This window comes from Centrocercus urophasianus, unplaced genomic scaffold (assembly GCF_019232065.1).
Source record: "Centrocercus urophasianus isolate 14NV4802_14NV808 unplaced genomic scaffold, USGS_Curo_1.0 seq_19, whole genome shotgun sequence".
NCBI classification, from domain to species: Eukaryota; Metazoa; Chordata; class Aves; order Galliformes; family Phasianidae; genus Centrocercus; species Centrocercus urophasianus.
In genome coordinates this window covers 11,244,621-11,260,633 of record NW_024884744.1, presented here as the reverse complement: position 1 = coordinate 11,260,633, position 16,013 = coordinate 11,244,621, and the positions used below count along the sequence as shown (strand labels likewise).

Below are 16,013 nucleotides of genomic sequence, written 5' to 3'. Positions count from 1 at the left end.
ATATCAGCTCTGCAGCAAGGTCTCTGCTTCAGTCAAATCTCAGTATAGAATTTGTGGCTCAGCAGCCGATCCATTTGCATGTTTAATTCAGTAACTATTTCATTCTTACACTCAATTCACTTGGGGCAGGCATCCTGCGCTCAGCTATGTAACGCTGCCAGGACTGGACCGGCCCCTTTCACTTTCTGTTTCCAGAGCAGCGAGTCTCAGACAAACCTACAGGGACAGCAGTCACATTCCTGGCCATGAGATAATTTGCTGTTCAACTGGCAAATTCCTGCAACCAGCAGTCACTAAATGCTTGTCTCAAACACCACGCTTACCGCCCTCAATACGAGGAACAACAAGATCTTAAGTGGCTGGGGCTTCAAGATTTCCTCACTAAGACTGTGAACAAGATGTAACAGCTGTAGTTAAAATTACCCCATCTCTGCTGCCTCCCACCACACCAGAGAAGTTATTTTTAGGTTATTAGAGTCTTACCACGGAAAGCACTGGTGACAATCTGCTCATCTCCCAGGCAGCTGAGGCAGATCTCAGCCATGCGGCTGCACGGAGAGCAGTGCTGCAAGCTGGCCAGTGGCTTTCTGACAGCCTCTGCTCAGTGCACTGAGCAGTGAACCACTCTTCTCCCATTTGATTAGTTATCCAAAGAAAAAGCAGCACATCCCCCATTACTCAAGGAAAAAGGAAGAGGAAGGATGTATTCCCCAGCAGCAAACTGGTCTCAGCCCAGCCTGCTCTGAAGGTCCTTCTCCTACCTTTGGGTTAAATTGGACACACATTTGTTTCTCCAGCACTGTTTGTTTCACTTTCAAATAAATTTGGTGGGCTGAAGCTACTCCAGGAGTCCCAGTGGCATCATACAGGCAGGACCCAGTGTGCAGTAAGTTGCAAGGATAGTCAAGCAAAGCTGAAGGAGATTAGCCTTTAATGCGATTCTCAGGGCAAACCCTTAAACTGGGGGATTGCCAGGATTCCAGCAGGAAAACTAACAAGCTTGCTGCCTTCATGGCCATCAATCAAACTCTCCCAGTGTCAGAGAAAGTTGCAAGGAAACCTAGAATTGGCCCAGACACAGAGGAGCATCCTGGCCATTGTCTCCCATATCACATATTTGGCAGCACAGCCCTCTGTGAGCCATACTGCAGTGTAGCCACTGTTATCCAGATGTTTTGCTCTGCCTTGTAAATTAGTGCCTGCTGAGTCTCTTGTGGTTTATCTTACATTCTGTCCCAGAGAGAAGGCCACGTATTGGAAAATGTGGCAATGCTCCTCCCTATAGCACCAGATGCAGCTACCACAGCCACGTCACTTCAGGACTCGGGATCACGAAGGTCTGGAAGCTGGCTCGTCACACCCGAGGTTTCATTTTAGGTTTGCCAGGGTCCTGCTGCACGCTGCCCTGCTGAATCATTGCTGTCCCCCTCCTCCCCTCTTCACAGCTCAGTGTCTCTTCCCACTCCGTGGGAATAATCCATAATAATCCTTTGTAATCCATGGGAGCCCGATACAGACGCAGGCTTAACAGCTGTTAACATACGGAGTCCAGGGGTTAGACATATTTGTCATGAGAAGCAGGAGATGTCTGGTACTCGTACTGAAGCCTTGCACAAACATGGACAGAAGACTCCAGGCTGCAAATAAGCCTCTGAATGAATTGTGCATGTGTAACAACAGATGTCCCACTTAAACAAACAAACAAAAGAACTGAAGTATATCAGCTTCTCACTTTAAATACCAAAGAATAGAGAGGGAGCCTCGGAATTTTGTTACCATCCATGTACACATTTATTAAGCCAAAGGAGTTCAATCATGTCATGATATGTCACTAGAGCACGAGATCCCTTCTCTTCAACTTGCTAACAACAGTTATTGTAATTATTTTGTTTTTTGCCTTTTGAGCTTAAACAAATTAACTCTTTCCACACTTCCCCACGAAAGGCTCTTTTGTGGCTTTCTTTCTCCTATCCTTTCAGTACAAAACAAATGTTTCACAGATATGTAAACATAACCATCATGGAAATGAAACTGCTCTAAAAGTTACTTTTCTCATGTTATGGACGTTTTGTTAGATTTGTATCCTGTTAGAGGTACTTAGGCTTGGTAAATCCTTCAATGGAAGTTCTTATGAGCAGCACTTGCACTGCGATGGTGCCTACAGGCCCTGAAGAGAGTTAAGGCCCTTCTGTGCAAGGTGCTGCACAAACACTTTGCTGTAACACACTGAGGTCTCTGGCAAAAATGGCATTCACTGATCTACTGTAACCCTCTTTGCTTCCCCCTGATCAACGGTGACCCTCTCAGATTACAGGAGGTGGAGTGAAACTCTACTCCAAATGAAGTCTGCAGCTGATGTTCAACTACTGTTGAAGAGAAGAGAAATGTTACAGTGGGCCAATCCTGATGACTGCAGTCCTGCCACTAAAGCTCTTCATGCTCATGGGAATGCTCGTATGATTAAGAAACTTCTGTGGGAGAGGCCTGCCAGACTGAGTCCCTCGATCACTGAACTCCTTCCTTTGCAAGAAAGTACGCAAAAAAAAGCAGTCTGGTTCCTTTCTCTAGTAATTACGGGTATAATTCTAAGAGAAAAAGGGAAATGGTCAGTTGCTTGGTTGCAACACTGTGTTTTGAGTCCTGATCCCCAAATTAAAGAAGCCTCTGCTTTGCTTTGAGCTACTGTGACCAGGCCTGAAAAAGCCTGTTGGACACTCACAGTCATCAGGAGGCAGTGGTTTGCCACTACAGCATGGAGTGCCCCCGCTATACGGTGTGAAGGCTGCATCTTAAGCAGGAATTCTGAAGATTGTGGAGGATCAACAGAAGAAATTATTTTGATACCATTTCAGAGCAATTGCAATTTAAATAATGATTTTATCTCGGCATTTGAGGTGAAAATAAAAAGATCACATGAAATAAATAGCAAAGAAACAACGTCCCTGCAAACATAATACATTCCTGCCAACGAAGCATCCCTTGCAAGTTATTGCCCTTTAGGTTATGTCAGATGTTTAAATGAACCCTTTAGAGCTACAGTACTCTGAAATGAGGTTAGAAAAATTTAAAAAATGGGAATTGTGTACAATGCTCTCCTTAAAACAAAATGCTCCCCCCGGGACAGCCTAAGAGTGTCAGGCCTCAATAGACATAGAGCCGATCTGAAATGGCTGCAGGCATGTGGGTCATGATCTGCATGCGCAGCCACCAGTAGTAATCCATGGGGTGGTAGCGAGTGTAGGGGGCCGTGGAGGTGAGCGCGTGGGCAACGCTTTCGATGACAGGTGAGGTGTCCGTCGAGCCGCTGTTGCAGTACGTCTCCATCTTGCTGACCTGCTCATCAAAGTACTTCCTGCCGTAGTCTTTGCGCACGATTTCCGGGAGCTCGTCCCACATTTTGTCGGCTATGGCTTTGATCCGCTCGGGGCTGTACAGGTTGGTGGCAGCTATGAAGTTGCCAGGCTCCACGATGCTGACCATCACCCCCTGGGGCTGCATTTCGTACCGCAGGCAGTCAGAGAAGGCTTCCACACCAAACTTGGTGATGCAGTATGGTGACCGTGCAGGACTGCCCATCCGACCCATCATGCTACTGATGTTCACTACACGACCTAGGCAGAGGCCAGGGAAAGCACAGCTGAGCTGACAAGCGTAGACCAGATCCCTGACATACACCACCCACCGGATTCATGAAAGTGCATCCAGTTCACTCTGCGTATCTCTAAGAGCTGCCTGACAGACGTGCTGCTGTCTGAGCTGTGTCTGAGCACTGCTGTCACATACAGCAGCCTTCAGGCAGGAAAACAGGTGGGGTGCTCCCTTTACATGTGAGCACAGGCACGTGGTGATGCAGAAAGTACAAAGCTATGGGGAACACAGAAGAGGCTGGACAGAACTTGCATAGTGGGAAATAGGAATGCTCAGCAGCAATCAGGATTGAGCTCAGACAAGACGAAGCAGCATCAGAGCAAACCTCTGTCACCAAGACTAAGCTTGGTTATTTGCAAGGCTAAAGCACAATATTCAGGAGCCCAATGGCGCCTTATACTGTCTGCCTATCAAAAGTGATAGCTCCTGTACCACAACTGGGAAGTTTTAAGTCCAATGCTTCTTTCCCTACAACGACAGCTGAATTGTGGCTTCAGAAATAGAGCTGGGCGCCCTCTCCTCACTAGAAGCCACGCATTTTGGTAGCGGAGAGCACTAGGAGACTGTGGATGCCACAGCTCAGAGGCTGCACATCACACACTGCCAGTGCTCTGTGCTGAGTTGCACTGAAAAGAGGTTTGACTACAAAGATGGCTACATTCCCATGATGGAAGAAATGCTCCCTGGGCCACATAGAGCCCAGGTGTCCAGCAAGACATGGGGCAAAAGAGAGCTCCATTTCACAGAATGCCAGTCAGGAGGAGATCACTCACCCTTTGACCTCCGGATGAGTGGGAGGAAAGCCTTGGTGGTTCGCACGGTCCCCCACAGGTTCACTTCAGCTACTTCCATGTAGGTGTCCATGCTGGTGAACTCTACCTCCCCAAACGTGGAGATGCCAGCATTGTTAACCAGCCCCCAGAGCCCTAGAAGACAGATCAAACATAAATCTTCTCCTCTCTGAGACAAATGAGATCAGCTTGGGAAAAGCTTTGCTAACAGATTATTGAACCATTTAACAGAGCACTTATGACCTGTAGTGATGAAGCCAGACAGAAAAGAGACCAGAGTGAGACTTAGGTCTTCTGAGCAAATAAAACCACAATCAGGATCAGACAGAAAATACTGAGGAAAACGTAGCATGACAAAGTGTGGAATGGTTTCAGGAATGCAACTGGGATTTTCACCTACTGGAGCAAAATTTGCTCATCAGAGTGAAAGACAGGTACAGCTACCCCTTGAACCTTGACATTTATGGTAACATCTACAGCAGCATTAACAATAGCCAGCTTCACGAGAAATCCTTTGAATAACCTCTCTACTTCCTTCGCTAATTTTTTAACATTGGCCAGGATTTATGCCAGAAAGGGAGTCACAAGAAATCTCAAGTCACAAGAACAAAGCACTAATCCCAGGGTCTTGAAACAGCACCACAATTTCTGCTAATATCCCCTGTAGGAGCTGGTTGAGAAAAAGCAGAGTGTTTTTTGTTTTGTTTTCTGGAGACGTCATCTTATGGTGCAAGTGGGAAGCTGCATTCTGATTCATTTGCTCCACACTGCTGCTCCTCAAAGCTTTTTGCCCTCCAACCGCAGCTCCTGAATATAGCAGGATATATATAGCAGGATAGCAGCTCCTGAAGCATGCCCTGAAAATGCTCTCAGAGCCCAGCTGAGGGAGCTCTTGTCACCTATCTGCATACGACCTTACAGCCCACTGAATGCACGCACCTTTCTCTGGGTCCTCCAGGCTGCTATTCACATGCTCCACTGCTCGGTCCACCTCTTTGCTGTCACAGACATTGAGCTGCACAGTTCTCATTCGGTCACTGTTCATGTTGTCCAGTTCCTTGGAGCCACCCTCTCCTTTACTCTAAAGGGGAAGAAAGAGCTGGTTTGAATGTGGCCAAAACACACCAACCACCAAGTCAAGCAAAAGAGAGTATGCAGGGCAGACAGTATTATCAGGACAGACCTGCAGTTCAAAGAGAAAGGAGATGAACAGGGATGTTTCTACAGAAGAACACCATTCCCTGAGCCATCTGGCCATTAGCTCTGCCATTGAGTCAGCTGGTACCAACTGCTTTGACCCTGGGAAGAAGGCAGAGCTGGATCTGCCCCAGCAACGTAACTCCTGCCCAGCACAAGTTCCTGAGATCAAGCTATGATCCACCATAGCAATGTGAACGTGGTACCACTGCCACTTTTGCCTGCATATGGTGCACAACAAATAGTGTGGCAGTGGTGTGGTATAAAATAGCTGTGAGAGGCTGCACACATACATTGCATGTGTTTCTCAGTCACACTACCAGCTCTGGGAGCAACAATCCCATAAGAGGGACTGCCTGTCTACTGCCCTCTCCCTTCAGCTGATCTGTACATGCAGCTCCTGCTGCCTGGAGACATATCTGCTGCCTCCAATGGACTCCTACAGAGTACAATCATCAAACGTCTGGCCAACCTGCCTATTAGTAATTCCCCAGGAGTCTTCTCCAGCACCTTACTCTCTTCTCTCCACAAGCTATTTCTCACTCCTGCTTCCCATCCCCACTCCTTTTTTCCTCATCTCAGAGCAATAGACCCCCCAGCTTACACGTATATATCTGCTCATAGTCCAGCCATGTAATTGCAGCCAACTCCTCAGATATCTTTCACATGAGCAAGCAACAGGGTTGCCATGCCCTAGGCGTGCTACTTCAGTGGTCCTGCAGCCCAGTTTTGCTATGGTGCTGCAAGGACACAGACAGAGAATATTAATAGGAGTTCCTAACTATTCCTGAATTGCTTTCATGATTATGAGCTACTGGACTGTAGCTAGCTGGCCATGCTGGGGTACTTTTATACAGGATATTGATTAGCTGGATCTGAAAATCCAGATATTCTTTTTGGAACATGTGTCTTTACTATAAAAAATGCCCCACGTCCCTCAAAATCATCCTCACTAGAATCTTTTACTCCCCACTAACAGCCTAGCCATGAAGCATGTTCCACAGAACGATCTGATGATTGCTCCCCTAGCTGAGCTCTCATTCCTTTAGGTAGCCTTGCTTATTTTGTTAGCATTGTTGGTAAGCATCAGAGTGCTCTTCACTCCTCAGCTTCTACAAGGCAGAAGTGTAGATGAGGCCACAAGGGTGACCATAGATTGCTCTCAGTGCCACCTTATCTTTCAACACACCTTCTCCTGGCTCCTCTTTGCTTCTGTGTTTATCTGCCATGCTCACATGCAGTACCCTGAAATTCATTAACTTCAGTGCCTGGTCTCTGCTGCATATTCTTCTCCATCCCCCCCTTATTCCAAAGCAGACAGTTAATACTGTTTAGTGCTTTTCTTTAAGAGATGACATTTACTGCACTCACTTCATACTGAAGCATACTGCATACGGAATTGAGCCACTAAAAGTTCCATGCATAGTTTAATGTTTGGTTTTGCGGTGACTGAAAATAGAGTTTCGTGCTGTTTGCTGCTCACTCAAACTTACTTTGGTGCTCAAGTCAGTGTGCATGGCAAAGCACTGAAAAGCATACCAAAGGCACAGGTGGGAATGCCAAAAGGGAATCAGCAAGCATGCAAGCCCCTTAGAATCAGCAGCTATAGCTAAGAGACAATGGACAACAGCAAGGCCAATGTGCTTCTTCCCCCTGTCCCATATCTACGAAGTCACCTCCCAGAGAAGAAAACCATGAGAGCACAAGGTGGAAAAGGCACATGGCTCAACATGTCAGAAATTCTGGCAAAAGATGTGCAGCAGTGAACTTGGTTCTTCAGCATTCAATTCTCCTTGCATAACCACAGCAGCCTCAGAGGCTTTACTGGGAACTTCACAGCATCTTCTTCCTCCCTCACAGAGCTGTCTCAGCAAGCCAACTTCCCTCCTCCCTCCCACCCACATGCAGCTAGGTGGGATGGGATGTTGACTCAAGTGCTGAACTCTGGACACTAACCCAGACACACAGGGTCATTCCCTTGGCTCCTCAGGAAGGGCAGATGGGTGGTGTTTCCCTCAGGTATCCTGTGATGGTGTCATGCACTCCTGGCATAGGACTCAACCCCTTGGCCCATAAGCAGCAGTGGAAGGACCTTCTCACGCTATGCCAAGAGACCAGTGCATTTCTGCTATCAGCCCCGAGGTTCCCTGACCCCATGGCAAGAGGTCTCAGCTCTGGCATCACTGTGCCATCTTCCTCTTTCCATGGTCACTCTCTAGAGCCCACAACTCCAGCTTGGATCTTTATCACTGTGTTCTTGAAGTGGCATGTGGCTCTGAGCACTCCTTATGAGCCCTTCAGTAACTCACATGCTGGGTTGATCACATAACCTCTGGCTCTGCACCCTCTGCAAGCCCCAGCAGACCTGAGCACACAATGCAAAGCAAGCAGAGATCCCACAGCACTCCTGACAGTAGTGACAAACAGCACATGTCCACTGGTAACAGATATGATGGAAAAATACCTTCTTCATCTTGTGTCAGCTGGCTCCTCCAGCTATTAACCAAAGAGGAAAAACAAGACAGCTGCAGTGTGATTGTTCATTGAATCCACTGTCTTCTGGCAATGAAGAATCAATATAACTCTTAAACTAACATTTGTTAGTGAAAATAGTGAAACTAGTGAAATAGCTCTGTTAGCACAGATGCACCCTTGGGCTGCCTTTAGTCATGACTTTAAAAACCCCTCAGATTTCCTTCAGTAAAAAGTATAGTCAGATGCTCAGGATCTGCTCACTCTAGGAAATGCTCCTAACAGAGTCAGCACTGCACATATTTTGTATCTGCAAGGAGAGCACATACCCTGGGGATATGATTCCCTGAGCTGGAGTGTGTTTTTGATGTGCAGCTGTGTTCTGACAAGTAGTCATGTGAAAATAACACTGAAGTGTCATACTCATTTCCTCTCAGTCAAGGCAAGGTCAAATACATCCAGTTTACAGCAAAACACAATGCCTCTTATTTCCACCTTTATTTCTCTCTAGAGCCAAAATAAATGCTAGCATTGTTCTGCCCCTAAAATCAGTACCACCAACAATAACACTGATTTTATAGTATGTGGTTCTGCTCACGGTTTTGCTAATGAAACCTGTGACATAAACAGAAATCAGCTCAGTGTCTTGGAGTTCAGTTCTGCAGGGTTAAGAGCCTGGCTTTTTTTTCCAAAATGAATATTATCTGAAGACACATAGTACACCAATTTGCTGACTGTGCCACTTATAGCATTTTTCTGATGACAGCTGCTGTTACCAGCTTGTCATGGTCACACAGACTTTGCAACATGGTATGTGAATCCAGCTAAAAAATCAATAGTCAGTTACACAGGGATACAGTACAGATTTTTGCTGATTCTTGGAAAGGAAACAAATGTTGATCAAAGAGTTCTGGCACGCTGCTTCATGTCAGCTTATATTGAAATTATCAGAGGCCAATATTTTCCACTAACACGCTGTAGTGGAAATGCTAAAGTCATGGCTTGAAACAGTGATTGAGCACCTGGTGGGAAGGCAGGGTCAACCCAGGGGAGCTCAGGTGCACATAATGCAGCTGAGTGACTGGAAGGGGTAGAGCCAGGATCCACCCCTTCCCAGACCTCATTTAAGGGCAAGCAGTGGAGGCAGGGGTGCCTCAGTGGAGATCCCTGCCTACTGGAGGCTTTTTAAAGGTAAGTAGTTTTTCTTCCTTTGTTTCTGTGTCCAGGTTGTCTTTTTCGGCTTGTTCTGATTTGCTGTAGCTTAGGGTTGTGCTACTCTGTGACTACTGCTGTACTTTCCATCACATTATAGCATTACCCATGCACTCAGCAGTATGCATACTGAAGGCACCAAAATAGTAGGGAGGCTTCAGCAACAGTTAAACATGTTTGTGTTTTTCTGGCAGCTCAGACTGAGGAAGTGAAATAAGGAAGTAAGCCTGTGGCTTTAAAATCTTTGGCTACTGCCTATGTATAGGCAGGCTATTATTCTGAATGGAATTTTTTTTTTTTAAAGTCTACAGTATTATCTTCTCCAATGTTTATTTCTAGTTTAAAAAAGCATGGTAAAAAAAAATCTGTGAAAAAACTCTTCTATTTTTTTTCTTCTCATTGTCTTTAGAAAAGCAGTAGTTTATAGCAGGTATCCTGTTCTTCTGTGAAGCCCGTAGAGGGAGCCAAAGCTTAAAAAAACTCAAAGACTCAAAGCTGAGACCACAAGAGACAGAGCAACCTGAACACTTTTTTCAAACTGGTAGAAAGTAATAATCTAAGCAAAATTTTGTGATAATAGCAAGACTAACAACAGAAAGAATATTGATAATACCTATAAAAGCAGCTGATAAAGTCTCTTTAACTAATGTAACTACTTAAAAGACATTCACAGTGATAAGTGAACTAAAAAGATTAGGATCAAAATAGCTGATTCACCCCAGGATATCCTGAAAAGTAAACTTGTTTCTGTTGGGAGATGACAGTGCAGCTGAAAAAAAAGGAAAACCTCCTAAGGAGAAGCTAAAGCTTGCTCTCATTCTTCGTGACCAGGTAACTTGGACTGCTCTTGAAGAGCAAACCAAAGACTGCATTGCTGAGCTATGTGTGTCCTGGCTCTGCCTCATGTAGTCCTGGCACTACCAAAACCATTGCTTTCATAGTGACTTCAGTGTGTACTCCAGCATGGTTGTACTCATGAATGTAAAAGAAAATACTCATACCACATACTATAAAAACACTAGTGGCTTGTTGGATGTCATGACTAATCAAAACAAACCCTGCATAATTATGTATAAACTGAGTGCAGCTCCAAAGGATCAAACTAAACCGATCCTCAGATCACTTACAGATAAGCCTACAAACTCAGATCTGGGGTTTGAGTCAATTGTACTTGAAAAAGACCAGGATGTCCTAATTCAAATAGAACCATTTCCAAGCCCTGATGAGCTCTTGTTATGGTCTAGGCCAGGTAATGCTCTATGAAATTCAAGCATGTGTCTTTTCTTTTGTGTGACCAACAACTCTCCCTCTCCTTGGCAAGATGCTGTTGAGATGAAAGACAGGATTTACTGTGTGTCTGTTCATATGCCACAGATGAAGAATAAAGCTTTTGGTTTTCCTACCTTTTGCAGGCAGCCAGCATAGATAATGAAGCCTTTAGCATGTAGGTGCTTGGCCAAGGCAAATCCAAACCCAGAGTCACAGCCTGTTATAAGCACAGCTCTGCTGCCAATCTGCAAAACAGAACAAAACAATGCACTGGAACTGAGTAATCAAGAACAGCCATTCGTGTGCACTGAACAAATAGTGTCCTTGGCCAGGAGCAACCTGTTCTAGGCACATTTTCTATGTTCATTGCCAGCTACTGCCACCCAGTGCCTCCTGAAGAGAGAAACTAAGGCTTCATACAAAAAATCACTCCAGTGAGGTAGGATCGCTGTCCTCCCAGCACTTTTGGCAACAGGCTTTCAAGGCAAAGAGACCAAGTAAACCAGCATTCTCTGGCAGTTCATATCCATTTTGGGAACTGCCTGGTTTATTTTCGCATTTCAAAACATGTTTTTGCTACAGTAGGAACTGTTCTTATGTTTCCAGAGCAGGCAAGAATCCACTCTTCGCTATCTTGTAGCCTGCAGGGTGTGGGGAATATAGTTTGACTGAAGAAGATGACAACAGGTTAATATTACTGACTGCTTGTTTATCTTTCTCCTTCCAACACATAAACCCTCTGGCTTTGCATTTTAAAATCTAAGTAGGATCACAAAGCTTATATAGCTGTATAGTTTGTATACAGCTTGTATAGTTTGCTTGTACAGTTGTATTTATATACAACTTGTATATAGCTTATATAGTTGAAATTAAGATTAATCAGTGATTAGTCTTCTATTTAAATTACAGGTTTGAAAAATAAGCAGTACACTTCTTTCCTTCTCCAAATACTTTGCATCTCACGAGGCAGCAGTTAAGTTCTGTGTTAAGAACTGCATCATGTATCCACCTTAGCAACACCAGGTGTGTACACAGCAAGGTGCTGCTGTGGGTGGGATTAGGTAATGACTGTTTGCAACTCATTTCAGCTTATCTCTGTTAAAACTAGAAGTTTGGCTTTACCCAAGATACAGGAGGACTGATGAGAGTTGCATCAGAAGCCTGACAACGTGAGGGCCATACATGAATTCCTTTGAGACTCTGTCCCAGACAAGATGTGCGTGCTCTGGTACTGTTATAGAGCTGAGTTCTGTGCCATGCTACATGCCAGGCAAAAAGAAAAACTTTTTTTCTGTTAAGTTAGTGCCTTCAAGGAAAGAGCTATTAAAGAAGAGGGTCAGTCCCCAGAGCGAGGACGCTCCAATTTATTTCCATCACTTTATACAACCATACTCTGGAAAGAGTGCTTTATTAAGAACTTGTCATGCAAATTCCCTCCACTCTAAGGTGGAAGGTTTCATCTGCTGAGTAAGTTCCAGAAATAGAAAAAAAAAAAAAGTCTGATTGTTTATTGCTATCCTTAGTAGCATGTACCATGTTGCGTCAATGGAATCTCTCTGCTAGGAAAGAATGTGGGGTATGTTGAAGAGGTCTAGCTCAGAGTCGTTCTGGCAAATAGGAAAGAAGACTTTAGTCACCAGGCTCCAGAGAGTTTAAAGCCTCAGCTCAGCAGAACTAGATCTTGGAAACTACAATAATACTCACCTGATCAACCTCACTTGCATAAGAGCGGCTGCCACATGAGGATAGGAGAGGGAAGCAAAACTTTTGCATGGGTCTGTTAAAGAAAAACAGCAACACAGAACAATCAAGCATGGAATATCCTGTCCATAGCTTGGTGCTACATATGAAAAATGTATGTGAAAAAGAATATTGTGTTGCCTTTATACATAATGTGGACTGCCATCTGAGAAGACAATCTCATCTACAGTTCTCCTTAGCCTGAGCCTGTTTCCTACAGTAGGAAACACTTGTTTCTCCTGAGACTGATGCTATTTCTCTCTGCTGGATCTATATATGGATATAAATGAGAATTCTAAAATAGCTCCTAGTCTGAATGCACAGAATTGCCTCCATCTGCAAAATGGGCAGTACAGTGCTTTCATTTTCAACAGCAACAGTGCTCTCATTAGAGTTGCACAAAGCAGGGGTAGTGGAAGTTATGCGTTTGTCTACTAAAAGCATGCTGCTGTGGCATTGTCTCTGATATCCATCCTAATGCTGATTTGCTTGGAATTATCTCACTGTTTTTACACACAGCTCCACCCTTCTGTCATCTATGACACTTCTGCAGCGTGTGCCCATTAGATCCTCTTAGATCTCATATCCCTCTTAGCAGCTGTTAAAACAAAGATGTTTTTGCACAAAATGTGCCATGCAGATCTAAAGCTACTCTGCACAGTATGTTTGACTCTGAGGAATATACAGTGTGTTCAAAAACACAGATCAGAGCAAAGCAACAATGCCTTCCAGGGGAGAACCTGTTCAGAATAGTCTTGTTATCAGTAACATCTTATCTTAGGCCTTGCTATAATCCAGTGAAGCTGGGTCTAGAGAACATGCCAGGCTAACCCTGCCTGCTGACCTTGCCAGCCACCTCTCTGGGCTCTATCAGCTTTTTCACGGTTTGCTTTGAGCACTGCTATGGCCTGCTACCTTGCTTTCCTCTGGATATTTCAGCTGTTCTCTGGTTCCTCTGATAAAATCTATCCTCCAACAGAGCTCCTCTTTGAGGCTGAATTTGCTTAATCACTCACAATTATCTCTGCTCAGAAATCACAGGCACTCCCAGGGTGATCTATGCAACGCTGAACTGCAATCTGCAGACACTGGCCTCTGAGCTGCATCTTCAGAAAACAAGGCTAGAGAACAGAGCAGAAGCTTTGAACTAGGTGGAAAGGAAGCTGGTCTACAGTCACATGATATAACAGATGTCTGCTGCCGATCAGCATAGGAAATCTAACAGATTAGCTATCTTTGCTGTTTCAAGAGCCAACCTTGAAAGTGTGATACCATTATCAACAGCAGTAGAACAACACTGAAGGTGTAAATTCTTGCTTAGCAGACCACTCTACAATCGGTGGCATGCTCACTGTTGTGTGGGAACCCTGTTCTAAAGCCAATGAAAGTACTCAGTTTGCGCTGGGTTTGGACTAGCAGGATTCTCTTCACAGACAGGCACAAAGATTTGCTTTTGTTTGTTTTTGGGTTTTTTTTTTTTTCAGAGTTAGGAATTAGAATTAAATAATTTTCTGCCTATTTATGTTCCAAAAAAGAAAAAAGACAGTTTTGTTATTCAACCTACCTTTCTTTCTCATTAAAATTCTCATCAACTTTCCTATTTTACATGATTATCTCTTTATTACAGTTATAGAAACGTGATAGTTCCTTGCACTGCACCAATGCCTACTTGCTAATGTTCAGGAATGCCCAGAAAGGTTGTAGGATCTCCATCCTTGAAGACTTTCAAAAGCAGCCTGGATGTGGTCCTGGGCAAGCAGCTCCTTGCTCTTCTTGAGCAAAGAGGTTGACCAAATGACCTCTGGAGGGCCCTCCCAACCTCTGTAAATAAACTGCCCCCCTGAAATCAAGTTATGTGTGCTTTACTCAAGATCTTGCTCTTCTTCTCTACTGAGTTACTTACCTGGACTTGTTCCCTGGATTCTTGAAAGTCAGGGTTTTTACAGGGAGGTTCAGGAGAGGACGGGACAGCTTGGTTGCCAACATGCTTCCAATCAACACACTCTATCAACAGCAAGCCTGCTCTTCCTTAGCTCTGCAAGGCAAGATAGTGCCTCACCTTTAGTTGCTCAATTATTTTGTAAGTCATGCTGACTCTGTACATTTTAAAGACAAAATAAAGTCCAAAGGCACTCATCTTTCCCCCTTGCAGTTCCTCATCCTGAGATAAATGGCTCAACCTTCAGCCACCTCAACATGCTTTTAAACAAGGAAAAGACTACAGATGGGCTGACAAGCAGGCAGTCACTTAAACAAAGTGTCCATTTCTCTTTGTTTATTGCATCTTAGACTATTCTCTGAAACAACTGAAAACTGGAATTTATTATTTTGAGTACAATATATGATGTAAAACAGATGCTGGCGGCACAGGTGACATTGTGCTACAATGTTCCCGAAGCAATGCAGCTCATACAGCCACGTGGTTAAAAATGCATTTCCTTGTAATGGAGCAGCTGTGATACTGGGCTGTGCACAGGAGTCCCTGTGACCCAGGGGAGAACACGGCTCAAGAGCAGGAATTAAGCTCAGAAAGTCCATTGTATTCATTTCTTTTTTGTTTAAAACTGATCCAGCACACGCACCCCAGCTTAGGGCATTGTCTCCCTCACCGCAGCTGAAAAATGGTGTCTAAGTGCTAGGCTTTATGTACGCCTCCGTTGAATTCTGCAATTTTAGGGCCTGCTGGAAACGGGCCTAAGCTTGAAATTGCTATGAAAGAGCTGCTGTTGGCCGCAGCTCAGCAAAGAAAGGTCTAGAAAGCGTGCATTAAAGGCGCCAACGTCGCTCCACTTTCCGCAGGGACCGGGCGGCTCCGGGAACCCCCGAAAAGCTGCCGGCGTGCCGGTGCCGCCCTTCGGCCGTGCCCGAGCGGCGCGCACCGCTGCAGGGCGATGGATGCGTCCCTGGGCGGCGGCGTGGGGCGAAACGCCCGGGCGGCCCGGCGGGCGGCTGTCATTCGTCGGCCCGGCCCCGCGAGGGGGGCGAGGGAAGATGTCGGCGGGGCCGCTGCCCGCGCGGCCTGCGAGGCCCCGAGGAGGAAGAGGAAGAGGAGAAGCGGCGCGGCTCGCCCGCCCCCTCCCCGCGGACACGCGAGGTCATCGGCAGCCCCTTACCTGCGGCCGGCGGGCGTCCCGGGCGCTGCGTTTGAATGAGGCTGGGCCGCAAACCGGCTGCTGGGGCGCGGCGGGGGGCGGGCCGGGGGAAGGGCCGGGGCGGGCGCGGGCGGCGGCGGCGGTAGACGGCGGCCATAGGCTGAGGCCGAACCGCCGCGGCCATGCGCGGCCCCGCCGTGCTGCTGGCGCTGGGCGCCGCTCTGTGCCTGGCCCCCCGCCTCCTGCGGCGGCTCCGCCGCGCCCTGCCCGTGAGTACCGCGGCGGGGGCCGGGGGGGCGGCGGGCCGGCCTCGCTCCTCTCTCCGCTGTGCGGGGCTGAGGGAGGCGTAGAGTCGGCGCTGCGAGGGAGAGCCGGGCCGCTGAGAGCCGAAGCCCGGCACGTGTTGCGGCTCCCGGGCCCTTGTCAGCCGTTCGGCTGCGCTGCGTTCGGCGAGTGCTGAACGCGCGGATCTTCGTACGGCCTTTGACATTATAGGAAGTGAACGTAACGGAGAAAAAAGCCCCGTGAATGGAATAACTGCGTGACCGGCCTCCTTTAGTGTGCTTTCAGAAGCCCGGCCGGGTGCTCTCGG

At 46.4% G+C, this 16,013-nt stretch overlaps 1 protein-coding gene across 1 annotated transcript; it reads right to left on the bottom strand.

Annotated features, from left to right (window-relative positions):
* Positions 1 to 1,767: 1,767 nt before the first annotated feature.
* On the bottom strand, positions 1,768 to 15,507 carry BDH1 (3-hydroxybutyrate dehydrogenase 1). The gene is made up of 7 exons (XM_042821131.1): positions 15,443 to 15,507; positions 14,233 to 14,364; positions 12,294 to 12,366; positions 10,724 to 10,834; positions 5,379 to 5,520; positions 4,422 to 4,574; positions 1,768 to 3,611 (listed from the first exon to the last, which is right to left on the bottom strand). The coding sequence occupies exons 2-7, from the start codon at positions 14,313 to 14,315 to the stop codon at positions 3,142 to 3,144; spliced, it is 1,032 nt and encodes a 343-aa protein (XP_042677065.1). The 5' UTR covers positions 14,316 to 14,364; positions 15,443 to 15,507; the 3' UTR covers positions 1,768 to 3,141.
* Positions 15,508 to 16,013: the final 506 nt, after the last annotated feature.

Bases quoted from the DNA above. Each gene is read 5' to 3' on its own strand.
- BDH1 (XM_042821131.1), bottom strand. From the start codon at position 14,315: ATGTTGGCAACCAAGCTGTCCCGTCCTCTCCTGAACCTCCCTGTAAAA. The intron at 12,367-14,232 runs GTAAGTAACTCA...TTTCTTTAACAG, and splicing joins AATCCAGGGAACAAGTCCAG to ACCCATGCAAAAGTTTTGCT. The intron at 4,575-5,378 runs GTGCGTGCATTC...TCTGTCTTCTAG, and splicing joins CCTGGAGGACCCAGAGAAAG to GGCTCTGGGGGCTGGTTAAC.